Raw genomic sequence first — 27,951 nt, 5'->3', positions numbered from 1 at the left:
TTTTCAGGATTATCTTGGTTTCTTTCTTTAGTAGATGAAGTAGCAATTTTATTTTAAACTTGAAAACAACATGGAAGATGAAGAGAAATCTATATGTTTACTTCCATATGATCTGCCTACATTTGACAACTGGAGTCCAATTGCTACATTTTATCATCCGCTTATGGCAGGAAGCATTGATGGTACTGATACAATGCCACACGATAAGGCTGTAATTCGTGCATCAAAGTCAATCTACAAACCAAATAAAAAAGTGAATTTTAGTACTAGTGCTATTTTAACATTTTTTAAATTTAAAGAAAAAATTTTGTCTTATATTGCTTTTATTTAGTACATGCCCAAACATATATTACTTTAACTTATGAATATCTTTTTATTTTATTTAATAAATAACTTAATTTAGGATTTTTAATCATTTTATAGTAACTTTTATCTTTCTACTATTGGTCAAGTCACGCTAAATTTTGTTTTAAGGTTACTGGGGATCCGCACAAAACGCTTATGGTACGTCATCTATCTTTTGCTACAAATGAAACTTCTCTTAAGCAGATCTTCCAGCGATTTGGGGAAATTAAGAAATGTCGCTTGGTTAGAGATGTTATTACTGGTATCAGCCGCCGGTATGCTTTTATTGAGTTCAGTCATGAGCGAGATGCAAGGTATGCTTCTCGAGAAACAAAAGAATTAATAATCGATGAATGCAAAGTAACAGTTGATTTTGAATGTAGTCGTACTTTACCTGGATGGATTCCTAGAAGATTTGGCGGTGGGTTTGGTGGCAAAAAAGAATCTGGACAGCTTCGTTTTGGAGGTATTGAGCGACCTTTTCGTAGACCAATACCATTAAACTCAAAGCGTGGAAATGATAATCGTGGAATTAAGCGAGACATTCCAGCAGACACAGTTCTTAAAAGAGAGGAAAATTTTTCTAAAAAGCATCGTGTATGATATAGGTTGGTTCTAGTCATATTGGCTTTATTAGTTCACGAGATAATGTTTCAGGAATACTGCTAGATAGTTATACTTTAAACATCTATGGCTAAGCTCTAAGATCACATTCAGCTAACTAAAGTTTAACAAATATTCCCAAACACCATCCATCTAAAGTACAATGGTTGCATCCAATAATTCAGTTTCTTTAACGTCCTCACCAATAAGTATCTAAAAGCAGCGTTAAAACTAATCACGACGTTCTGCTGAAATTAGTAAATTCATGCTACGAAACACATTTACTCGGAAAATAAAAAGCTTTAAATGATAATCTGTCGAGAAATAATGGTTTCGAAAGCCATCATGAAATTCTGAATACTCATCGTTTTGTTAATCGTTTGAATTAACGTAAGCCTTGTCCGAGAATAAGTATTATACAATATTTACATTCGAGTAAATTGCCTTGAAATGTTGTTTTCTGTCTCAGAGATAAAAAAAAGTAATCGAAATTATTTAGACTTTTGTTATTATAGTTGAGTCCAATTGATGCGTGCTGGCCACAATCTATCAGTTCTATCTTTTTTTGTCAAAATTTTCTGCGGAGTTTTTTTTTTTTCTTTATCTAAGAAAAGACTTGCAATGCTGAGAAAAAAAATAAAAAGCTGCAGATCTGCATTCGAATCTTTCATAATTTAAAAACTTTTTTGCTTCAGTTCTGGCTTGTTAAGTCTTAGATCTTTATCGTCGACTATAAAAGAATACACTTAGGCAGATTTTTTTTTTTTTCCTTTTAATGCGTCGGAAGTAACAAATGTGCTGCTTATTCTGTGGAAAGTTGAATTAGTAAATTTTTGAATGTCGAATAGAACTTATCTAATTTTTATACTTTTTTTTCGTGTGAACTATCTAAAGTGAATTATTTTAAGAACTTTCAAAATTTAAAAATCCTTTTAAATTTTTAAAAGAATTGAAAAGTCAGTAACCCCTCGTGACAAAAATTTGGCGCAAAATTATGGCTGCTAGAAAAATCAATCGTCTGAAAGGTCTCATGAACAACCGGTCTGGAACTTTAACAAGAAGAGTTGCGATTGAATTCAAGTGTGATCATTCCTACATCGTAAAAACATTTAAAAAACAAAAAAAAACATTTAGAGAAAAAACGAATTCCTGATTGCACTGATAAATATAACTGTTGCAAGTGAAATGTGCAAGAATTTGTTGCAAATTCAGAAACCGTGACTTAATCACTCACGATGAGTCATACTTTACATTTAAACATAAAAATTATGGATTTTACTCAGATGGATCGAAAAATATAAAACAAGAGCAGAAGCAAATCTGAAAAAAAAAGTTCTTGTGTGAATTAGCACATCCCCTCGCGGAATCTTTTAAACACTTATCATTCCTGCGGACTTGCAACTGACCAAACATAAAAGTGTTTGCATCATTTAAAGATTAATTCTTTTTATTAACGAGCATCACAGCGATAGTAATTATGTATTTTGGTTCTCTTTGATTAATAAAATCAATTTCTTTGAAAATAAGTCATCAAACATCGAAACAATGTTTAGATCAAGGTTTTGCGAGGCACGGGGTGTAGCAGTCTTCAAGTGGCTCACAGATGGATGTTCTTTAAAGCACATAAGTTACTCCAACCAGCGTCATAGAAAAAAAAATCACATGGATTAATATATGAAGAGACAACTGGCAATGCCCCCTAAGGAACAAAACCATAGAAATTTTTTCTACAGAAGGTCTGAGAGCTCCTAAAAATGGCATCCTTTTGATTGAGTTTCGCAGGCCGACCTTTCAGAAGTTTTAATCGTCAGAGTCTTTCTTGAGGATCACCTGATGTGTAAAGCTAATTCTTCCGACATTCGAATGGTGACATGTAGATCATCTTTACCAATTCAGTGAATTGAAATTTGTGATAAATTGTGGTCACGGGTTTTATTCCGCTGGGAGCGCGCTGGATTTCAACAAATTCTCTCCCTAATCAACTGAGTTCCAAAGAATTCTCTCCCCAATCAATCGTTTCTGATGCACAAGAAGTTCCCTTCTTTTTTCTTTGATAAATTTAGTCTTGAGGAACCAATGGTAGGTGTTATAATAGTCTTACGTTGGTTTCTCGTGATTCCCAGCTTCTGTATAAAAATTGAAGGTTGATCTCCTTGTTGGAACAAAGCGACGATTGCGATCTCTTTCATTCATCGCTGCAGTCTGAGAAATAAAGAAAATGTGGTCTTAAATAATCTCTTTATCCTTGGCAGACGTTTTTATCATTGAATATGATTGTCACATATGTACCACTAGCATATGACGTTGAACCGTAATAGGCTTACGTAATATGTTCTCAATTAATTGTAATTTGCTGTAATTATAGCATATTACGCTGACATGTAATATGCTATTTATAGGTCTCCACATGTGACAATTATATTCATTTAATGGTTACATAAATTTAAGCTGAACCACTCTCTACCTGTTAAAACTTTAAAATTAAAAGACTTTAGTTGGTTAGATATATATTGCAGCTATTTACTAATCACATTACATATGGCAAAAGTTTACAAGAATCTCAAGTTTGTGAAGGTCATACGACTTTAGTCTCTTAAGTTTAAAGAGATTGTATAAGGTCTATAAGATTTCTATTAAGATTATTAAGTTTACAAGATTACAGAGTTTTTTTTTTTAAATATTATCAGACAAAAGTTAAAAGCAAAACGCGAAAGCTGACTTAGTTTTATTTTTTTGTTTAACACAAATTTATTCGTTTACTTCTTGCTTTTTTTTTAGACAAACGAAATGTATTTCTGACCGAAGTAATATTGCGTGTTGAAAGCCATTCTTGATTATATATATATGAATTTTTTATTTCTCTTAAGTAAAATTCGTGTAACTGTATGACTTTTATAAAATATTTCAAAATTACTATATTGAGCACTTTGATCCACCGATCGATTAACCCCGCATAGTGAATGATCTGTGTCCCTGTAGGTATAGTTAGCACATTGATGATAATATTTTCTATACAATTCGTAGCTAACTTTTTTAAATCGTTATAAACCCAATACAATCATATTGACAATACATAATTGTGTGAACATTCATATGGAAATTTCGTTAAAAAATTACTTGAAATACTTTACCATGCAGAAAATCACTTTCGATGATAAAAACTGTATTTTCTATTTTTTTATATCTCGCTGAAGACTTTGAAATAATATAACGAATACATGATTTCAGGTTACATAAATGTTAATTATATTTCAATGTCACTTTTAATGGGGCAGATCTAATTACATATTGTGAACTTCACACGTTAAACTTAAAAAAATTTGATTGCTGGTTCATTTTGTTCTAACACAATCTATAGTAATGAATGGACCATATGGGGCAGAACTTGATACAGGTGATTTTTTAATATTATACTGTTCTTTATGTCTTTAGTGCTCCATTATTTTAAAATAAATATATGATATCTTGCCTTTCATGCTTTTATATCAGCCATTCACAAAACGATTACCCAACGTATATTTTTATCTCAATCCTTGATCCTTTCCATACATGTCTCCCCCAAAATAGTTTCACAGTCCCAAATTGTTGTTATTGCTCTCGGAAGGTATGATACCCATATAAATATTAAAAAAAACAAAAAAAACAACAACAACAACAAAAAAAAACTGACACAAGTATAAAAAAAATGCATAAAAAATATTTAAAAAACAGGCAGTATAAAACTACAGCATTTGAACTTGCCATAAACAAGATAAATTTTGGAATTTAACATTTTAAAATATAAACTAGGTTAACAATCTTAAGAAATAAAATTGTGTTAAATTATTAGGCTGAAATATGCATTTTCTCAAACTCTTTTACATCACTAGGTAAAATATTAGTCTCTCTAAAACGATTTTTACTAGAAATATTCTAACCACGAGTGTTCTCAGCTCATTTTACTTAAAACTTAATTAAGCGCGAGTGAAGATTATATTTAATGTCAAAAGTTATTTTGCGATCTATATAACGACACTAGAATTAATTTTAAAAACTTATGATTTTTTATTCATTTTCTAAATCTTTAGCCTTGAGCAGCGTATATCGTCGTAAGTACTGGTGAGAATAAATTTCTTTTAAAATTTCTTTCTCTGTCGGTTCTTTATATGTCGCACGAAACCATTCATGCACACGGAAGTGTCGACTCGTCTAAATTAATGAAAAAACAAATGTAGTTATAAGCTTTTCGTTAAAATACCTAAGAAAACAGCAAAATGAAAAAAAACCTCTTCATTCTGCGCATATTTTCGTTTTTTATGTTTCTTTTCATCGATGATCAATTGACGATCCCATTGCGTAATAAAAGCCTAAAGTGGAAATTCATTTATTTAACACATTTAAAAATTATATTGTAAGAAGTATTTCTCTATCTTAGCAATCTACTAAAAAATAATAAAAATTATAAAAAAAAAAAGCATAACTTTGTAAATTCTTTAAATTCATTTTAAATGAATTCAGTTTGTGCTTTAAATAACAAAATAAACATTTCACAGATTTTTCTTTTTTACATGCGCGTCAAACTACATGATTGTTTAATTTGCTAGAAAAATTGAAACTTGTCTAATAACTAATACATCACCCGTAAAACTCTGACAATGTTATTAACATTTGAACGATGTTGTTAACATTTGAATAATATTATTATTATTTGAACAGTGTCATTAAAATTATGGAATCTAAAAATATTTACCGTTCTCAGCACTAAACTCTCCGACCCCCTCACTCAAACCCCCTTATCATTATTTTTTTATTGAGTGATTTTAAAAAATTCAATCCGATCTTAGAGCATGAACGTATCCATTACTAATATAACGAGTTGTCCATTAATAAAATTGTGTATCTTAATAATTGACACCTTTTGCTTACCTCGATTACCAATGCCACAAACAAGTTAATGCAAATAACAACAGATGTCAACCACCATAACACAAAGTATAACTGAGTATATCTAAAACAAAGAAAATTAAAGTTTTTTACTTCCAAATGTTAAAATTCTTTCATTTGAAGAAACATTTGATAAAAGCAACTTAACAATAACAAACCTGAAAGATTTTTGAAAATAATTTTTAATTCATGAAACAAAAATCCAAATAAAAAAGAGCAGATTCATTTTGTACATTGTGTGATCAGTTACATAAGTTTACAGATAAAAAAAAAAAAAACTTGCATCAAACATTTTTTTTCCAGTGAACTGGTATTTAACTTTACCTATTGTTCATTGAAGTGCTGTACGCATTCAAGAAAATATACCAATTATTTACTACCATCACATCCCATAAAACCACTAAAGAAGCCTATATAAATATATAAAAATTAATCAGAAGATTTTTATCTAAGGAAAAAACACTATACACACACAATCTCAACTAAGACATGCACGCTCTTACTGCAAAGTCATCAAAATTATTTGCGTAGTAATCCAGCTGTTCATACCCACACGTGATGTTTGGGTTAGTGATTCTAAAATAAAATTATATTGTTAAATATAAGGCTGAGAACTTTGTATAAAGCTTTTACATACTATTTATCAGAAATTATATATTGCTTTTTTAGACTTTTATAAACATTTAGTAAAAAGAAGAGAATTAAAATACCAATTTGGTGCAAAAGCTCATCTTCAAATTAAAAAAGGTTAAAAAAAATCAGCTCAAGAAAAATTTTTGAGATAAGAAAGCACCTGTAAGTGTTTAACGTGCCATTTACAAGAGTGGGTCTTGGACTTTGTTCTTGAAAGATCATCATTCCAATTAGAGCAAACACATAGTATATTACCTGAAATACATAAAATTGCTTAAAAGAGTCAACTAAATAATTCAACAAGAACTACAAAAATGTAATTAATAAACTCGTTTAACTAGAAAAAAAAATGCTAGTATTACATATGTTTGAGTCTTGGTCTATTTTGATGTAATTTTAAAAGAAGAAAATTAGTTAAAATATTTAATTTAATGAAAAATGCTACTTACAATAACAATACCACCAAATGATTTTAAGTTCTTTGCCAGATCAACCATTGCTTTAGCAACCACGGAAAGAGGCTTAAATTAAATATTAATATTAATTTTTTAGAGAAAAAATTTTTACTTTTGATAGTTTAATCTCGTCTTTTAATTATTTCAACAAAAAATAGTACTTTTTTTGGAAGAACTTACGAGCCAAATAAAACTAAATATTACTTAAAAAGAAAATATTTTGTTAGAGGTTTTAAGCCTCAGGATCAGTTATAAAAAAGCCTTAAATAGTAACATAATTAAAAAAAGTGTAGACTTAAAAAAAAAAAAAAAATCAACAAACTGATGAATTTACCTTAATGCTGGGAATGATTCTCAGGATTCGTATAATTATCAACATATTTGTGATGCGAAGTAAATTGTATACAGACAAAGCCATAAGGTCTTGACTACGAGAAATTATCTCTTCTCTAAGCAATATGAAAATATTTTGCTTAAAACTACTTTTATTTTTCAAATGAGCTATAACCTCTTTTTATTATGCGCTTTCATTAACAGTAACCATTTCAAAAGAAAACCTTTTACTTTTAAAATAATATTGTTATAAAGATTACAAAATTTTTAATAAACAGTATAGATAATTATATTATTCAACAAATGCTGTTTTTCTATTTTTTTTTTTTTTTTTAAATCTAAAAAGGAACGGTTATTTATTTAACCTTTTTTAGATTAAAAAAATTTTTTTTTTTAAATAAGCACACAATTACACTTACTTAGTTAAAAAGGGAAATGGTCCACCGTATAATGCTATAAATATTATCTCCACTATCTGTAAAATAATTGGACAGCAAAGTACTTTTAAAAATTTTATTTAAAAACAAACTTGTCATTTAAAAGGAAAAGAAAAATTTTCTTTTTTTTGCTGAAAATATTATAAAATATTATGAAAGTACCAAAAAAAATTTGCTTACAACAAGAGCCCACGTAACAATGCTCTCAAACCAAACATTCTAAAAAAAAATTCATCTTTATAATTTTATGACACTGGCTATTTTTTATATTGTACAACAAATATTGTACAAATTTGAAACAAATAATCAAATAACCATTTAAGATAAATTTCAATGGGAATTTTATTAAGTGAAAAAATAATTTTTTTCCTTTTATTTTAAATTTTTCCTTTTATTTATATCTTTACAAAATTTAATGGTCACTTGTTTACATATAATATAGAGCTAAATCAAACAGAAAATATCTTTGATTTTCATTAAAAATTGCCACATTTCTACTTTAATCTTGTCTTTTAACCCTTTCATGCGCTGGGTTGTTTTAAAACAACAAATTAAACTAAGCTTCCCCAATTCAAATGGTGCATTCTAATTGATTGAAAACATATTATTTTAAAAAAAGGAGAGTTGAAAAAGGCTGTAGAAAAAGTCTACTTTAACATTTCATAGTACCGCTGTCATTTTGTAGATGATTTTTTATGGGTTATGTTAGTTATGGAAAAATAATTGGTGCATGAAAGGGTTAATAGTGTCAACAATTATTAGCCCTTTTTTAGTGAAAAAAACTTTAAAGTGAAATAATAATTCAAAATTTTTTATGAAACTCTGAACCAAAATTTTACCCAAAGCATTAAATATTATTTATCACTATCATTATAAAGCGCTTTCAAATAAAATGATAGAAAAATAGATGCATTAAGATTAGATTAAAAATAGATCCATTAAGATTGTTTGTTAATTCTTTTTTCAAAAAAGTAATTTAATAAAGATCTACTTTTTTTTTTTTTGCATTATAGAAAAAAATATTTCTTTACAACTAAATTCTCACTGACAAGTCCACTAGGTCATTACTTTTTTTAACAATTCCTTTTTATAAAGTGCATAAAAACAAAAACATACTGGAATCTGATTTCTGTTTTATTTTCTTCTCAAACCAACTGTTATAACTACTTTATTATGTTAGCTTGATCATTTTCTATAAGAAAAAAACTGCTAATGAAGACCAGCTTAGTTGCATTTAAGTTTTTTTTGAGATTCTTGAAAGTTAAGATACATAGAAACGGGTGATAAAGCAGCAAGCAAATCAACAGGCAGATAATTGGTATAAAGGATTGTTACAACAACACAGAAATAGTAAGTAGCCTATTAATTTCAGAGAATAGTGTCAAATATACTATGAAAATACTAACACAGCAAATTACAGGTGGTACCCAATGCCATCAAGGATCCAGAAAATGAAAACTATGGAGAGTGAGAACAGTCTTATATTTTATCAAAACTGTCAACATACTGCATAAAATATGTTTCGTCATATACAGTTACAAAAATTTTACTTAGGAAAACTATTGGTGTTTATACAGCCATTAAAAAACCCATACTGATGGCTGGAGATTCACAAGAATAAAGTGGAATTAAGAGAGAATTGCATGGTCTTAGGAAACAAACAAATGATGCTGATTTTAACAAGATATGCTTCTGCCCACACAGCTTGCATGAAACAAAATGAAATAAAATTAATACCCTGACTAGCTTTATAAATAGATTTGAATGCAGTTGAGTATATTTGGGCTTGGATAAACAAAGAATTAGTCAAGGCTCAAATAAGGTCTGTAAGCAGATGCCATTTATAGAAGAGCTCCAAAACATGAAATGATCTTGTTAAACTGATGTAGAAAAAGGAGATATTTTTTAATTAATTAATTTTAAATGTTTACTTTGATGTACTAATTTAATGTTGTACCGATTTTGATTAATCACAGTTTTTTTAAAATATCACCCATTGTTTTTTGATAACATTTTAAAATACAGCTGTATGTTTTAGTGTGACACCCTGTTGCAAGATTTGTCTAAAAACAACTTTTCTTGTAAATAAAAGTAAAATTAGGCCGATATTGTCTTTAGTTTTTGACTTAAAATAAACGTTAAAGAAAAAAAATCCTGATGTGCATTTTTTTAAAAACAATATATGGAATAGTTTTCATTTCATTCCAATTTTTATATGAAAAATTATATTTAAAAAAAACTGTCTTTATTTGGATTAGGGTGAAAAAAGTAAACCTATTTTAAAATTTACCTTATGTGAAAAATATCTCTTTGCACCAATAAAATAAATCATTAACACCTAAAGAAATAAAAAAATAATCAAAATGAAATTTTTTATTTTTTTTTTTAGTTAATTTTATCAATCAGAACAACTTTTTGATGAATGAAGAAATCAAAATTAATCCATTCTCTAAACCTTTTCAAATAAGAGTTTAATATGAAACGTCAAAAAACACCACTTAACAGACTCAACACTGATAGAAAACTGACTTAATAGGCATTTAATCAAACAATTATTATGAAGTAAACTTAAGAAGATAGGTTTTTATTTGTAAAAAATACAACTTACCTGCTCAATAGCAAAATATGATATGAAGCAAAAGTTGAGAACCTAAATAAAATATTTTCTCAGTAGTTTATCCTCAATGTGACTACTAGTTTTAAACTTTATTGTTTTAATATTTGAAAAACGGTTGTAATAAATTTATATGTAAATGATGCCAAGCATAGAGTTAAATGGATCAGGATCTGGTTTTTCTCTGATCAGGATCTGGTTTTTCTCTGATCAGGATCAGGTTTTTCTCTGATCAGGATCTGGTTTTTCTCTGATCAGGATCAGGTTTTTCTCTGATCAGGATCAGGTTTTTCTCTGATCAGGATCAGGTTTTTCTCTGATCAGGATCAGGTTTTTCTCTGATCAGGATCAGGTTTTTCTCTGATCAGGATCTGGTTTTTCTCTGATCAGGATCAGGTTTTTCTCTGATCAGGATCAGGTTTTTCTCTGATCAGGATCAGGTTTTTCTCTGATCAGGATCAGGTTTTTCTCTGATCAGGATCTGGTTTTTCTCTGATCAGGATCTGGTTTTTCTCTGATCAGGATCAGGTTTTTCTCTGATCAGGATCAGGTTTTTCTCTGATCAGGATCAGGTTTTTCTCTGATCAGGATCAGGTTTTTCTCTGATCAGGATCAGGTTTTTCTCTGATCAGGATCAGGTTTTTCTCTGATCAGGATCAGGTTTTTCTCTGATCAGGATCTGGTTTTTCTCTGATCAGGATCAGGTTTTTCTCTGACCAGGATCAGGTTTTTCTCTGATCAGGATCAGGTTTTTCTCTGATCAGGATCTGGTTTTTCTCTGATCAGGATCAGGTTTTTCTCTGACCAGGATCTGGTTTTTCTCTGATCAGGATCTGGTTTTTCTCTGACCAGGATCAGGATCAGGCTTTCTCTGTTTTATTTCTTTTTTTGATATTACCTGCACTTTTTAACATTTTAATAACTTTTAATACTTAATAACTTTTTAACAAGAATTTTTTTCTTTCTTTAAATTAAATGAGGATTTTTATTACCTGCAGTTTTTATGTATAAATGCCAGAAAAGTGATAGGGTACCAATAATAATTCTATTATGAATAATATATATATATATATTTTAGGTGCCCTAAGAAGTCTATTCAGTCTTATTGCAGAGCACCGCGGAAAAGCAATTAACAGGAATTCACTCCTCCTTCCTAACTGATGTCGCAAAACTTGCCTAAAGGTGGATTTGAACCACAGATCCCTTACTTTTTAGGAAAAATAAACTATCCGTGTGTTTATGCAACTGAGCGCAACCTTTGCTTAAATCCAAAAGTCGATTTGTATAGTTGTTTGCTTTTTGTATAGTCGATAGCTTTTCGTATCTAAACCATATCGGTTTCATTGAAATTTTTCAGTAAGCGTTATTAAAATAAAAAACTTCATTTTTTTAGCAGAGTAGACAGAAAACCAATGTAAATAATTATTATCTCACAACATTTTGGGTTTAAATTTAAAAAAAAGTTTCTTTCTTAACAAAAGTAGTTACAAGTTTTATTTATTTATAATTAGTTTCAAACTACTTTACAGTTTTAAAAAGTGCTTAAACAAAGCACAAATTCTATCGACAATTATTTTTAAAGGACTTTACTTTGGTAAAGTAGTTGTTTACTGCTCATAAACTAGTTCATCATTTCTAATCAACGCTCTTTCTATGATAAATCTAAAAAGTTAATAATAACAGAATCACTTATGCAAAAAAAAACTTCTACACTAAAATATCATTTATTTATAAATTTGGTACATATTGAAAAAAATTTGAACAAATAAATTCTCAAACATACAGGTCTAGCCAGGGGGTGATTTTATGAGTAAAACGAGGAGGGTTAGTCCTTCAAAAATGACGAATGTCTTATAAAAAATATTAAACTGTAAGTCAAATGTTAACTCCTTCTCTTTTTAGGGGAGGGGGCAACAACCCCCTTTCCATACAACTCATGAAATACTTTAATAAACAGTTCATCATAAGTACTTTTTTAATGGGATAAAAAAAAATTGTTTTAAAACTATAAATAAACAAAAATCGCTACATGCTAAATAAACATTAAGGGTTTCATTAAAAGTTTTATATTTAAGAAATATAAAACTTATAATGAAATATGATGAAAAGTTTAAACTTAAAACACTTTATTTTCTATAACTAATTTAAAAAAAATAATTAAATAAACTGTTTCTCTAACAAAAAACCTATTAGATCACAATTGCGATTAAATGCTTTTACTTATATTTTCTGAATAAACATCACATAAACAATATCAAAAGAAAATTTAAATATTCTAAACAATAAAAGTTTTGGTTTAACGTAAAACTACTGAACGGGTAGGCAAATGGACAATTCGCAAGTAAAATCCGAGCTGCGTAACGCTTCTTAACAAGGTGCAACATTCAAACTGATACACAATCTGGCCAACTAAATAAAATCAGCAAAGAAGGAGGTTAGTTTCCCGGTTAAATGCTCTTTTTTAGTGCTTTATGATAAGATCATCAGGTCTTTTTTAAGCATATTAATAACCAAAAAAAAGTCCTGGAGTCCTAAAATTTTTATGGACTCCTAAGACTCTGGGCTAAAATAGGGACTCCATGGACTCCAACTCTGGACTTCACATCCCTGATAGAAGCAGTTTTTTTTGTTTTGTTTTTTAAATTATAAAATAAAAGAAATTTCAAAACAAAAAAAACCTTACTGATAGTTTATCTCCTGAAAATGTTGCATCAATAGATGTTGCTAACTCCACCTTTTGATAAAATAGCAAAACTATTTTACTTCAAACCATTTACATAAACCTCATGATTATTAAATTTCATAATTTATTTGTCTCAGCATAAAGGAGAATATATTTAAAGCCACTAACCGTAACCACAAGTACATTTAGCACACAAATGAAGTCACCAAAATATTGAAAATAATTGTGCAACAGAATTGATTGTATTTTTTGTAATGTAGGATGTTGAAATTCTCTACAAGGATGTCTCTAAAAAAATAAAAATATTTTAAACAATAACTACTACTGACCTCATTATTTTTAACGTTGTTGTATCACCTCTCTTCTCCCTATAATTTTTATCCCATAGATTACCTTATATTACTGTGCCATTTTCAATAACTTGCAATTTTAAGTAATTCATGTATAAAACAAAACAATTACTTTGGCTTAAAGCAAAAGTCTACCTTTTTAATTGAATCTTTGAATACTATATCAAACAGTTCTTGAAATTGGCTGGCATTGATAAAGTTTGTATTGGTTTTTACCAAAAACTAATTTGAATCAATAAAAGATGAACAATCAAAATGTATTTACAAGAAAAATAACTGATATAAAATGTAACAATAAAAAATCAAAATGTTTTTTTTTAACTGATTTTATAAATGGACAGACGGTCTATAGACGGTCTATCTATACAAACATTAACAATAATAGTTAATGCTACAAAAAACAAGGAAATACATGCACCAGAACAAGCACTTGAAGATATCTGACACAAAAAGTAATTGCCCATTATCCATAATTGTTAATCACATAAGTAACAACTGTTAAATAAGGTAACTTGTGTAATGAATACAAACTCCAAAAAGTCATTACCATAAAAGAATTTTTAGCAAAACTTATTGAACAACATTGTAAAACTTGCAAATGTTATAATTAAAATAGAGAACAAAAACAAATACTTATATATTTTTACCTCTTGTAACACAGGCATATATCTTGACTTTTTGGAAAAACGTATATCCTTTAATACATCTTGCACAAGTGAAACTTCTATACAGCTACTACACCAAAACAATAAAATATTAAATTCATTTCAGATGTAACACAAGATCATAATGATAAGTAGGAGATACTACAAAAACTGCAGCTACACCACAGTTATAAACTACAATTATAACTATAGAAAGTAACAATTTACTAAAATACTCAGGACATCATAAACTTCTAAAATTGATTTTGAGTTAAGACAATTTTACAAGCGAAGATTTTAAATACAATTAAAGGAACACACAAAAACTGCCTAAGCAGGTTTTAGGATATTTTTCATACTTTAGAAAGAAAAAGAAAAAATTCCATAATGCAAATGTACAGGCCACATATTGGGCCTGTTCCAACCAAAAAAATTTTCAGATGCTTTGTTTAAAGTGACAAAAAGTTTAAGAACTTTTTTGATTGTTTGTTTTTTGTACTTTTTATTAACAACAAAAACAAAAGTCAGATTATACCTGCAAATAAACACTGAAAACTAAACTCTTAATCTACAATAAATGATTTGTAATTAAACTGTGTTCTTTTACTGTAAATTTGAAATAACAGTAAAAGAATATAGCCATAAATACTTTACTGCAATCTGTGTTTAAGTTGTCATGAGCTGATGAACTTTATTTCAAAAGTAAAAACATTTAAATTTTTTAATATTGTAACACCTTCAGCATCAAATTATTTTGTCTAGAAAACCATAATAATTGTATCTTACATTAAAAATATACTGTTATCTTTTACAGAGTATTTAGCTATTTAATTTTACAGAACTCTACCAGAATTTTTCAATACTATGTAAATATCTTGTAGGCACTTGTATTAATTGAATGTTTGGTTTAGGGGTGACTTTTTTATAAAATCATTACAATTGCATTACTTTTAAAGCAAAGTTAATTGAATGGCAACAGGAAAAAATGGTTACAAAAAAATCATAACCTTAATATACATTCATAAATTCCATTAAAATGAGGATTTGTAATATCAGACACTTGTTAAAGTCTTAAAAATTGGAAGAAAAAATTAAACTAATCTTATAATAAATGCAGCTCAATTATTTTAATGAAATTCACAATAAATCAGCTTAAAAAGTATGTTATTAAAATGAGAATACCAAGCAGTTCCTGAAGGAGAATTATGATAAGAAACACCAAGCAAAACTTCAAAAGCAGCTCTGATGCCACATCTTCTTCTAATAAAACTGCTTTGCATTGTTTGCTAAGCCATAATAAAAACTCTTACATAACAGTGATAAATAAGAAGGAACTACTTTTTTAAAAAAAGAAAAAAAAAAACCTGTATAACAAAGATCTGTTATATACTGTTAATATCAGCTTAACAGAAAGACAGCTTATTTAAAGTGAGTAACTTACAGTGAATGAACCTTTGAATTGATTATAAATTACAGCAAGTAAAACATTCATGAAAAAGTACATTCCTATAAAAAAAAAGTCAAAACACAAGATGACTTCTGAGAAATCAAATTACTTACAATCACTAAAAGTTTTATCATAAAATTGTTTTTAATTTAAACTATTTACAATATAAAAATAATATTTTTACATAAAAAATATTTATTTACCTATTCCTAGAAACAAGATAAAAAAAATTGCATAAAATCTATTGTCTGAATATGCAGGCATCATCACTAAAAAACAACCAACAGAATGCAATAATTTTTAACATAACTTAAACAATTACAACAAAGAATAAAATTATGATTCAAGTTTTATATTTCTGAAAAAAATTAATTTTATATTAAAGCATTAAACGCCACCCTTAACAAGATAACATTGCCTTTATCAATTACTTGAGCAGAATTGCGGCTTGTGAAACCCCAGAATATTGAAAAATCTCAGTAAGAATGCAGAGGTTTAATGTTTAACTGACTTTTTATTACTTCATTTGCATCTTGAAATATTTGGTAAAACTGTTATAGGAAAACAAATAGTTACCATCTGGGTTGTTTGCAGTAGTCAATAATGTAATAAGTGACATGATTGCGGCACCAAGATCATAGAAATATGCTTTTCCTTCATTCTTGTTATTTAACATATCTAGTGATCCTTTGCTACTCTAAAATGAAAAAAAAAAATTGAACAAAAAAAAAAAAAAAAACAGTTTGTAGTTCTCAGCTTATTAGGTAATTAAGTGTTAACAAAATGACAGGAATATCTGGCATGCTATATTTATCCACTTTTAGATGAAACTTAATAGTTACTCTTACTGATTGTCATGCTGTATGTTTAGTAGTTGTTTAGTTGTGACATAAACAGAGGAACAACTTAAGATGTAAATTATGAAATTACAACTTTCTTTAGTCATAATTTTGTAACAATTATTTCAGATAAACTTACTGTGTTATTAACAGAAATTATGACTGATTGCTTGTTAAAATCTTCAGGTGCAAACAATACCATACCAAACATTGTAAAAAAATACAAATGAAGTGCCAGCAAGAACAGTACACTAATAAAAAAGCAATAAGTACACATACATACAAACACCTAAATTAATATTTCAAACTTTATATCAAAATAAAAGACAGTTAAATAAAAGTTACAATAAAGTGTATTTTTCATATTTTACAAAGTAGTTTTTTTACAAGAAGCATTACCTTAAAATTTGAGGAATAGATCTTTGTATGCTATTAACCTAAAATAAACTATGTTTTAAAAAAAAACTCAATCAGTATTCGCATTTTATGAATACCAACTTTTCTTAAAGACTGACACTAAAGAGCAGCAATTTTTGTGAAACAGAAAGTTTGATGGAAGTATTTTTATTGTCACAAAATAGGAGCAAAGTTTTATTGGTTGCATGAAAGTTAGTAAAAGATACTTATAAAAATGTTAAACAAACTTGACATCTTTATAAATAGTGAATTCATTTTTTCAAATTCTTATAAGACTTACTCTAAGTTAAAACATATCAAACAAGGCAAAAAAAAAAACTTTTTCCTAAAGTTTGCACAATTTTTATTTTGAAAACATTGAAGCAAAAAGACTTTTATTTTTATTTCAAATACTAAAATTATTGCTCTTAAGGTCATTACAATGATTTGATTTCATTGATTGCAATGCAATCATTGAGAAAGGTTTTAGAGTAAACTACAAAGAGTGGGACTCTTTTCTTTGTTGCTTTGTAAAAACTATAATAATCAAAAACTATAATAGTCGCTAACTGTTTTTTTCATCAATGAAGAATTCTGTATGAGGAAGAAGGGTCTCAGTAGGCGTCGGATTCTCCATTTCTATATTAAAATTATTACATAAAAGTAAAAGAGTAAATAAAATTGTAAAACAAACTAAAATACTTAAATTAAATTGCTAAACAAAAGTAAACTTTGTTTAAACTTAAATATTATGTTAAATATTTAAATATATTTAACGTTTTTTATATATTTCAATATTATAATAAATATTAAAACCTAAATAAATATTTGCAATACTGAGAGAGATTTTAAAAAGCATATATTTTACCTCATTACATATATGACCTAATGAAACAAACCAGTCAATATACGAAAAGAGCAAAACAAATCCAAAAGCAAGTAGCCAGTAATTGTGCTTGGCATGTCTTTTGCCAAGTATAACAATCTAAAAGTATATCAACATGTTTTGTGACCAATTAATTTTTGTCTTTGTCATCAGGATGATAAACTGTTAGATTCATTTTTACCTTGCATATTAGGTCTACTGACATAACAATCAAACAAAGCAATTCTATAGATTCTGTGACGCCGCAAGGGAATTTATATCTATCACCCCTCTTTCTAGGGTCTGAGGACCATCTTAAATAAAACAGTTCAATTGGTTGTAGTTTTTTCTTTCTTTTTTATAATAGGGAGTCATTTTTGTAAAATACAAAAGAAAGAGAAAAAAAAAAAAGGAATTAATAGCACTTACGTTAAAGAAGATGGTGGCTCAAAAAAAGGTAGAATAAGAAGTATTGCTATTGTATATCGAAACAGCCTAAAAAACAATAAATCATGCTCAAAAATTGTTTTATTAAAAAAGTATTTGCTCTTTTCATAACTTAAAAAAAAATTAATGCATTATAAATTTAATTCATTATGTTTTACAAAATACTTGTTGAAAAAAAATTATGGTGGGAATTAAGTCAGATTAGCAAATTTTAAAAAAATTGGTATTCATTTTGCAACTTTGTGAAATACATAATCTATATTTTGTTTTATGCTCATACCATGTTTTCAGACTGAAATTTTTCTTTTCAAAAAATGGTAAGAGTAAAGACTAGCCATAAAAAAATGTAAGTTTTTTCTTCATCACTATAGTTTAGTTAATTTGAGATCGCCCATCAGCAAGATATATACAGGGTGTTCAAACAGTAACCCACAATTTTAACAAAAGCTAGCAAAAAGAAAAAATAATCAAACTACAGTAAATTTTATTTCAAAAATGCAACTAAATTAGAAATATTTTTTGTAGTTTATAATAGATGCTCAAAATGGCCTCCATTTTCTCGCACAACAGCTTCCAAATAGGCCACCAAATTGTTGATAGCTGTAGCTGTTTTTTGCTGTGAAATGTTTTCTATTGCTTGCTCAATGCAATTAACTTATTCTACTTTAGACCACATAATGCAGCTCTTAATATTTATTTTGTGATTGATGTAGAAGTAGCATTCACTAGTCCAAAATACAGAAGTTCCTCGTTTTAAAACAGCCAATTAGCAAAATTGAGTTGAAGTGGTAAGCCTGTTGCTTAAAACTCCTGTAGCATGGTGAACTTGTAAGGAAACATTTGAAGCTTTTTGCGGAGGGTATGATGAATGGATGTTTTAGGGATTTTGTTAAGCGGAACAGCAACATGTCTCCAAAGCAATATAATGCAATGATTCCACCACAACCAGTTTTAATTCTTCTTCTAAAGATAGGCAACCTGATTTCTCCTGGTCAAGAACACTGCCTGTTTCTTCGAATTTATCAACTAATCTTTTGATATTGTGTGTGGTGAATGAGTCTTTTATTAAACCACATGCTTTTTTGAACTTTCATAGTACTGCTGCTGCACTTTCACCCCCACTTCCATAATAGCATTTGATAATGAAAATTCTATCTTCCATAGAAATATTGTTCATGGCTGTATTCTCAAAAATAGCAATCTACAACATAATATTCATTCTTATATATATGTTTAAAAAAAGAACATTCTAGAAATATTCCCATTGGTTAATTAGTAACAGACAAATGAAACTGTGCATTATTTATCAAACACCTTGTATTATTCTATTATTTTATAAGGTATCTTTTTTATGAACAACCAAATTGACAGCATCTGATGTGAATTTTGTGCCATTTACTTTAAAAACAAAAATGGGAAGCAAAAACTGATATAAAGAAATTTATTTTGAGATTTGTTTTGCAACTGTGTCATGCAATAAAAATAAGTTATATTTTAATGCTAATCATCATTATAACTGTAAAGAATTAAACTTAAACTGTAAATGTTTTACAAAAACTCAACGTTTATGAATTTTAAAAAAAAAAAAAAAGCCAAAAAATATATTGTAGAATTTTTTTACCATTGAATATATTTTGAATGATATAATCTATATCTATACAATGAGATTTTATCAACTTTGTGATGTATAGATCGATGCTAAATAAAAAACAAATAACATTTATGATATGTTGACAGTTTAACAGTGAAACAACATAAATTTAAAAACAAGCTTTTGAAAGAATACAAAAATTTAAGTAATAGAGGAGTAATGATAAACAGAATAAAACTTTTATAACACACAAAAAACATTTATAAAAAAAAGAATAAGGAAAATTTTTTAATAACTATATTGCCAATATATTTTTATCAATTAAATACCCATAAAATTTAAGTTTAATTTTCTTACCTCTATTGCATCTTCTATAAATACTACTGCTTGTAGATGAGCCCGAGCCAAACGAGTATCTTAAATACAAAAGTTCACAAATAATTTTTTATTGTTGAACTTGATTATTTTAAAAATTAAACTTTTAGAAAATTACACTCAAATGGTAATAAAAAAAATTGTTTTAAAAAAAAAGACATATTATGATTTACTAGAAAAAAAAATTCATAGCCTGAAAAAAAGCAAATCTCTCATTTGTTTTTTTTTTTCATTGATTTAACAAGATTGTTGCATATTTTGGTTGGAACTCTTCTCCAAATGGTATCTACTTATGAACCTTATTTGGACCTAGACTAATTTTTAACCCATCTAACCTCAAATAGATTTGATTGTAGGCAGAAACAATATTTTTATGGCAAAACTGTCACCTTTCAATTTGGAATATGCAGTTCTCTAGGGTTTCTATGTAGGTGTGTCAATTGGTTGAATTTGTATAGATATTATGTAAACCTACCCCATTTAAATAAACACAGCCCCAACACTCCCTCCACCACCTTACAACTTCGGTACAACAAAACATTTTCTATATTTTCCAAATTTAAATCTATTAACAAGAACTTTTCTATTTCTACTTATTACTTTAAAGCTATTATCATCACTGAAAACTACTTGCTTCCAGATTTCCATAGACCAAGTAATTCTCTCCTTACACCACCTTATTCTTGTGAGCCTATCTCTGGCCATCATCATTCATTTTTCTAATAGCTGCGTAAACACCAATGTTTTTTCTAGATGCCTATGTCATTACTTAAGTATTTCTGAAGCAATTCTTAGAAGATAATCTACTTGCTATTTTCCTGTTGCTAATCCTAGAGCCATTTATCATAGCTATTGCCTCTCACTGTTGTTTCATTTACTGGTTTTCAGCCCATTTTTATAAATCTTAACTTTCATATCTTCTCAAAGCCTCAAAAAATAAGCTGGTCATCATTAGCAAATTTATGAAACCTTTTATAGAAAATGATTAAAATATTATAAGCTAAAAAAATATTTATGAACAACAGTTGGTTTAAGAAGAGGTTTGTGCACCTATTTTTTTTTTTAACAACATTTTCCAGTATATTTTTTTGTATGCAATTAATAAAACTGAATTAACAAAAAAAGTAATAAACTTTCTAGTTTAGTTAACTTTTTTAGTGACATTAGTTTGCAAAAAAAAAGTATGTCTTCATGGTCACTTTTTTATGTTTTGAAAAAAAAGAGTTAACAATTTTTATGCACTTATTTTTTTTTTAAACTAATGTATAGCCTCATATAAAAAAATTGCCAAATTATATTTACCATCTGATATTTCTTGAGAGGAACATAAATTGATATCCATATCCATTGAATAACTTAATGAGTTAATGCTATTCATAATAGGTACTATAGGTACAGAATCTGATATTGATTCTGATTCTGAAGCCATATTTGGTGGTAAGTTTGTTAATGAACCATAGGTTTTGCCCCAAATTTGGATTTCTTGAAGATCACTATTTGACATTAACAACTAAAATTAAAAAAGTCCATAGAATATATTATCTGTATATAAACTTGTGTGTACATTTGTATGCATATATATATATATATATATATATATATATATATATATATATATATATATATATATATATATATATATATATATAATTTAATCAATATGTAAACAGACTTCTTTTGACTATTTTATTTTTATTTCTTGTAATTTGCTCTCTGATTTTGTTGTATGTTAAACTTACAAATTTTTTCAAATATTAAACAGCAGACGCACATGGTAAACGAGTGATAAGGGTTAATTAAAAGGGAAATGTAAACGTCCAGAATGCTACAATAAATTTATAGAAATACTATGCTATACTGTTTCATAAAATGTATTAATTCAGTTAAAATGTCATAATTAAAATGCCAATATCATAAAATATTAAATATGGTTATAAATTTATTTACGTATTTTACGATAAAAGTGAGTTTTTTTTTTACTTTTCTACTAAAGCTACTTTTTAATTTTCTACTTACACTGACGTTGGATTTCTTGAACTTAGCTAAAATACGCGCAATATAATTTTTGTTGAGGACGCATTTAAGAGATGACTTATTAAACATGATCTTTTTTTTGTAGATTTATGCAGAATTTTGATTTTTTTTGCAATTATCTTTTTCACAATTAGATGTCCATATTAATAGTCTTGAGAAACTAAAGAGGTGCAAAAATGAAACCTTGTAGATCTCAAAAACTCTTTAAAAATTAATAATATAGTTGAATGATAAATTATTGATCACGATAAAACCACATAACTTATCAGAATATTTGAATGGTGTAAGAAGTTGTGACAAGCGGGGGTATGTTTTAGGTCAGCGCTGGCCAGACTCTTTGAAACGAGAGCCGCGTTCAAAAATTTCGCCAAGAAAATGTTAATCTTTTTTTAAAGATGTTTTGCTAAATAGAAAATTTTTTTAATTAAATATGCTGGCAACTGGTGGCGAAGTAAATGTTGTAAAATATTTTATAAAATAAAATTTAGATTTTATGGAAATAAATTTTTAAAAAGATTTTCGTACACAAGATTTGTTTACTACTTAATACATAGTAATAGGATTTTCAAAAGCAAAGATTATTCTTTAAATGTAAATTTGTTTACAATTTCAAATTCCCTTGAGAATTTTCTAAAGTGCATTTTAATTAAGCTATATAAAAATATGATCCACTTCTATTCAAGAAAATGAGTTATGTTAACTAGAAAATTAGTTAAATAATTGTTCAAAGAGGCATTCGCAGATCATAAACGTTTTTAAAAAGTAACAAAATTACAACGGTTATGAATTTTCCGAACTTTACTGTTAAGTTTCCTAAAATCTGGCTTCAAGCTTGTAGTCCAAAGAAACTCTGACTAATGCTTGCTGTATAAATCTATTTTATTAGGGTTAGCGTAAATAATGTAAAAATAAAACAGAAACAACACTGTATTCTCTTAGAGCTTTGGTTGGCAGAAAGCATTCGAAAAATATTGAGATAAAATTGAACTGAGGACGAGCTTTAAAATGTACTTTCTTATCATATTCTAAACAAAACATTAAAACAATAAAAAAAAAAACTTTCCTAAAAAACGAATATCAGAAAATATCAGAAAAGCACTAACCTAAATATTTTAACATACAGCATTTTTCAATTGTGGCTAGTTTCGGTCTCCCCGAAAAGAGCAATTCTAAAATTATTTATCTAAATATTTCTTTCTTTAAAGAAAAAAAAGAGAAAAGTATAAAACTAACTATTTGATAAAAGAAACTGATTTGATCTTTAATTTAATTGGACAAATCTCATAGTGGAAAATAAAGATTCACATGCGTGCTATAAAACTAAAATTTAAATAAACTAAATAACAATTTCTCTCAGTTGAGGGTATTTAACTTCAGACACTATCCTCCAAAAATCCGATAAAGTTAGTGTTTTACGCTGCATCAGGAAATTTTGATCTTCTTGGAATTCTAATAGTTCTATTTCAAATTGAAATACTTCTTCATGGATGTTTAATGGAATCGGACAACTATCACTAATAATATCAAATTAAAAAAGGATTTACTATTTATAAGTCCTTAAAATGATTTAAGTGCAAGCAAGTCTTTGCTAGTGTAATGTCAATGGCAACACTAACAAATTGGTAATTCCTTTTTGAACATAGTCCTTGTATCTGGACTAAAGTTGAATCTCAGCCATCATAATCTGAAAAATATAAAGAATAAAATTAGGCAAAACAAATGTTAAATTAAAGTCTTAGATATGAAATTGCATTATGCAGCTTTTATTGCTGTTAATATGTTGAAATTTCTGCTTATTATTATTCAACTTAAAGGAAAAATATATATTTCTTTTTCAGGTCATTTTCTTGTCGTACAATCACTAAAATTATAATTTAATGGAGAAGGGTCAAGATAGCAACCTAATTTCATAGGAGAAGACATTTCAAAAGTAATTTTTTAAAAAACCACTTAAGTGTTAATACCAGCGAAGATTACCAATTATTTGGATAATTTATCAAAGTTATTTGTATGAGACAAAACGTCGGCAGGAATAGTTTAATTCTTACTACGGAAGCATATTGGAAAGTGCGAGTAAAGAGCAAAATTATTTAGTAATAAATGTTGAAGTCCCTTCATTACCTCGTAAAAGGGAGCGTCCAAACTGTAAGTCAGACTGCAATATTTCAATCACTTGTATAAGGGTGTCAAAGTTCTAAGTAATCTGTAGGTAAAATTATAGCGAAAAAATGTGAGCAATCTATGTTGAATTTTAGGTTGCAGTTAACAATAACAAGCGTTTGAACATATTAGAAGAGACTCACAAAGTACTGACAGATGATTTCTCGAAAGATTAAATCAAATTCGTTAAGTAAAAACTAATTAGTAAATGCTAAATCTAAATATAGTTTAGTCAATTTTATCGGGTCTGTTTTCTAATGCTTGGAAATAACGTTTCGCAGAAAGATGTTTGCGTTACCTTATATTTTACATTAAAATAAAAGTTATTCTAATTGTATAAGAGAAATATTTTTTTCTGGGTGTTTACTTATTGTTCTCACATGATTATTATAACCGTGCAGCACTAAGAAATTTAACATAAAGTAAAATATATTGATATTTTAAAAAGATTAATTAGGGTATTTATCAAATATATTTACAGCAAAAGGTATGATATATCTATTACTGCATATTTATCAAAATATTGATATATTTACATCAAAATAGTTTCATAAACTATTTAAGAAATAACAGAATTCAAAATACTCTACTGCTATCAGCAAAAAGATCGGGGAGGTCAGTTGAAGGGAAAAAATATTCCTCGGGTGTTAGTTTCTCTCTTGGCCAACATTTTACTGTTTTAAAGATTTGTAAATAAAAATACAAGTTCCAATCATTTTTTGTTTTTATTCGAAGTTCTCTGCTCTCCATTTAATGGTTTTCGCTTCATTGAATTTAAAGGATGCTTCTTCAAAGTATTCGAAGAGTTTTGCCTTTGCGCGTTTGACATTGGTTCCTTCAAAGGATTTGAAGGTGTCTTTTTCAAAGGTTTCGAAGAAGTGTTTTTTGAGCGATCTGATACAGCTTGATTTAAAGAATTTGAGTTTGTTGCATTTTTGTTATGCTTTTCCTTAAGCTCATTAATTTTTTTCAAAAATCTGTCAATTGTATACTGCTTTTCAATTTCAAACTTTGATCTTAAGTGTTCCTCTAAATCCTGGTCGGTAAATAATATTGGTTTTTTAAGGATATTAACGCATGCTGAAATAGGGTTTTTATCATTTTCTGGCAGGAAATTTTTCAACTGAATATTCTCAATCGATTTATTTAGATCTTCCAATTTTGTTTCCTTCATGCGTAAATGTCTGTAGTAAATATCTTTTAGCTCATCTGCAGGTCCTTTTTCAACAAACGAAGACCCCTTCCTTGAAAGATAAGGCATGAGCTTTTCTTTATTTTCATCTTCAAAATCATTTAAAATATTATTCGTAACAAGGTACGCCGTGCACTGGTTTTCGAAAAAAGTTTTCAGCGAAATTTTAGCTTCCAGCAGTACAATTTTATCTACGAATGAAGAGCTTTCATTTGAGAAGACTTTTTGAATAATTTCGTGCTGTTTTTCTTTCATTTCTTTAAAAGGTATTTGTGAAAGAAAATCGAGATACTCGTTTAGAATCTTTCGTTCAAAGTCTCTGTCTTCGCTCTCAATATCTTTTACTAAATCCGTTATAACTGTTGTTGGAGCATTGTCATCAGCAGTATTGTTAGATGAACGTATTAAATTCAAATAGTGCATAACTAAGCCACACGCAAGATTGAATGCAGTAACAGAGAGTTTTTCCTTAAATTCCATATTCAAGTTTTCTGTTCGGGTATTAGAAATACAAGGTAAAGTAGCTATTAACCTATTTGTTGAGCTTAAGTAAATTTTATAAAAAACCGAAACACACTTGATTGTTTCAGTTATAAATGTAACAAGACTTTCAAGGCTATTCGTAAAATTTTGTTCTGCTTGAGAGAGCAATTTATTGCACTCAAAATCGTAAAAATGTTGCATTTCTTTATACTCTTTTTGGATGGAATTGAGAACTTCGAAGATTTTTTCGTCGGGAAATTTGTTTACTTCTTGCAGATCATTAAATAGAATCTCTTCACTTTCAAGAACTTTACGCATCAATTGTTTAAACGTCGAAGTAAAATGTTTCTGTAGTCGTATGGCTTCTTGTTTGCACGAGTTTAATAGAAGATCTGTAAATTCTTCGGCTTGGTGGCTGTGCATAACAAATAAATTTTCTTCGTACGCTTGCGCAAACTCGTCGATTTTTTTATAATTTGAGTTCATAATTTCTTGAGTTAACCTGGTCCTCTGATTCACTTGTAAGTTAAGAAGTTGGTTGTATAAAACTTGATGCTCGTTGTGCAAAAAACGTGCAACTGATTGAATTTCCTTTAGAAATGTTAAGTTTGAATCCATTAAAGACTTTTGAATTCTATTTTTGTGATCAACCAAAAGTTTCAATGCTTTTTCTTTATTATTTGGTGCATTTTTTTGCTTCTCCAATATTCTATTTTTCACTAACTCGAAACGAAATTTAATATTTTTTACATTTTTATTGATCACAATTCTATTTTGAACGCTAATAATTGCTATAGATGAAGTGACCTGAGGGAGCTCAGAAACAATAGCTAATAACAGCTTTAAACATTTAAGATTAAGCATGAACAACAGGTGTGGTATATTCTTCAATCCAGGCGATTTTTCTACTGCATAGGAGTTCTCCTCGATATCTGCCAAAAACGATTTCGTTATATTTGCTAAGTTCTCACTTGTCATTAAAAAACCAGCTAGATCTTTGCAATGGCACTCTTCCAACCGTTGCTCATTTTTCGCTTTAATTTCCATAACAGTTTCTTCTGAGATTAAACAATCTTTGCAAAGTAGGTTTAAAACGAAGTTAGTAACATCACAAAAGGTGTTGGCTCTCAAACTAATAATTTTCTGAATGTTATAATCAAGTAAAGATAATAAATCTAAATGTAGCGATGGACTGGTGTAGTTATCTTTTGGCCAAACGAGGTCTTCTATTATGCACGCGGAATAAACTTGGAAAGAAGAGCTTACACAGAGCATTTGGTTAAGCAATATGGAGGAGTCGTTAAGGCACAGATACATATTTTCATTAGCGTTTTTGCTTTCAATGTAATTTGTTGTTAGATTTTCTTCTCTATCAATATAACTTTTGTCTAAAAGTGTGTTGCAATGTTGGATGTCATTACTTTCTTTTTCGTCATCGTCTTCAGAAAAACTGAATTCAGAATCGGTACTGAGTTCATCGATATCTCTCTTTGGTTTAATATCAACTTTAATTTTTTCAAAACTTACTTTTTCATTTTCTTTTGACAACCGAAATGCTACATACTTTAGTAAAAACAAAAAGGCGACAATCGTGCTAAAAAACGATATAAAAAAAACAAGTACAGCGTACCAATCAAAGTTTTCAACAACGTTTTTATCTTGATAAACTTCTATTGATAATTCTTTTATAGGCATCTTGAATCTAAGTAATAATTGCAATCAATGTTGGCATCTGCTGTGATCAAACTGCTTTTGTGTTATCACTTATGAATACTTAAAACATAGTAGAACAAATAAATGTTTTGCCGTTGGCTAAATAATATCGCATCTTAAATTTATTGAGCTAGCTCTAAAAAACCATGATATCTAAGAAATAATACTCGCATTTGTTAAGCTCATTTTTCTTGTTATAGATTCGTCACGCAATCTTGCTTTTTGAAACCATGAAACTTGCGTGATCAAAGAATTACTGAAGCTATTAAGAGCAACCGCATTAAAACAAAAATTATTGCTTATATTTCTTTTACATTACTTTGTGAATTTTTAACAAATTCTTGGCATGTTTTTATTTGAAATAATTCTTAAATACGCTGAATCAAACT

The 27,951-nt window shown here is 28.2% G+C and overlaps 2 protein-coding genes across 3 annotated transcripts; one reads left to right on the top strand and one right to left on the bottom strand.

Annotated features, from left to right (window-relative positions):
• The first annotated feature begins 26 nt into the window (after positions 1 to 26).
• On the top strand, positions 27 to 1,811 carry LOC145186281 (U11/U12 small nuclear ribonucleoprotein 35 kDa protein-like). The gene is made up of 2 exons (XM_080062399.2): positions 27 to 253; positions 475 to 1,811. The coding sequence occupies exons 1-2, from the start codon at positions 71 to 73 to the stop codon at positions 946 to 948; spliced, it is 657 nt and encodes a 218-aa protein (XP_079918525.2). The 5' UTR covers positions 27 to 70; the 3' UTR covers positions 949 to 1,811.
• Positions 1,812 to 4,626: 2,815 nt separating this feature from the next.
• LOC145181065 (two pore channel protein 2-like) lies at positions 4,627 to 22,210 on the bottom strand. 2 transcript variants are annotated; one of them, XM_090079882.1, is made up of 30 exons: positions 21,997 to 22,209; positions 21,283 to 21,490; positions 19,963 to 20,021; positions 19,636 to 19,712; positions 17,997 to 18,062; positions 17,770 to 17,881; positions 17,571 to 17,687; positions 17,273 to 17,341; positions 16,706 to 16,743; positions 16,446 to 16,557; positions 16,044 to 16,164; positions 15,671 to 15,736; positions 15,462 to 15,526; positions 15,203 to 15,306; positions 14,024 to 14,111; positions 13,512 to 13,598; positions 13,195 to 13,314; positions 13,027 to 13,077; positions 10,338 to 10,379; positions 10,020 to 10,067; positions 7,910 to 7,948; positions 7,712 to 7,767; positions 7,294 to 7,408; positions 6,954 to 7,025; positions 6,665 to 6,759; positions 6,375 to 6,447; positions 6,196 to 6,281; positions 5,854 to 5,935; positions 5,214 to 5,294; positions 4,627 to 5,136 (listed from the first exon to the last, which is right to left on the bottom strand). In XM_090079882.1, exons 1-30 carry the CDS (start codon positions 22,081 to 22,083, stop codon positions 4,993 to 4,995), a joined length of 2,580 nt encoding a protein of 859 aa, XP_089936008.1. In that variant the 5' UTR covers positions 22,084 to 22,209; the 3' UTR covers positions 4,627 to 4,992. The 2 variants fall into 2 exon arrangements, with proteins under 2 accessions (XP_089936008.1, XP_089936009.1); XM_090079883.1 differs by lacking the exons at positions 4,627 to 5,136; positions 5,214 to 5,294; positions 5,854 to 5,935; ... (7 more) ...; positions 10,020 to 10,067; positions 10,338 to 10,379 and adding an exon at positions 12,550 to 12,752 and having other exon boundaries at positions 21,997 to 22,210.
• Positions 22,211 to 27,951: the final 5,741 nt, after the last annotated feature.

Source organism: Hydra viridissima, unplaced genomic scaffold, assembly GCF_058129835.1.
Source record: "Hydra viridissima isolate aposymbiotic clone 2 unplaced genomic scaffold, HvirCarnegie_v1 scaffold_2, whole genome shotgun sequence".
Taxonomy (NCBI): Eukaryota; Metazoa; Cnidaria; class Hydrozoa; order Anthoathecata; family Hydridae; genus Hydra; species Hydra viridissima.
This window is presented reverse-complemented; position numbering and strand designations above follow the sequence as displayed.

What these genes read in the sequence shown, in the direction of transcription:
- LOC145181065 (XM_090079882.1), bottom strand. Translation starts at nt 22,083, where the DNA reads ATGTTTAATAAGTCATCTCTTAAATGCGTCCTCAACAAAAATTATATT. An exon ending in TAATTTCTGTTAATAACACA is followed by an intron (nt 16,165 to 16,445) that starts GTAAGTTTATCT and finishes TTTTCATTTTAG; the next exon opens with AGTAGCAAAGGATCACTAGA. An exon ending in TTGTGGCATTGGTAATCGAG is followed by an intron (nt 5,295 to 5,853) that starts GTAAGCAAAAGG and finishes TTTCCACTTTAG; the next exon opens with GCTTTTATTACGCAATGGGA.
- LOC145186281 (XM_080062399.2), top strand. Translation starts at nt 71, where the DNA reads ATGGAAGATGAAGAGAAATCTATATGTTTACTTCCATATGATCTGCCT. An exon ending in TCTACAAACCAAATAAAAAA is followed by an intron (nt 254 to 474) that starts GTGAATTTTAGT and finishes TTTTGTTTTAAG; the next exon opens with GTTACTGGGGATCCGCACAA.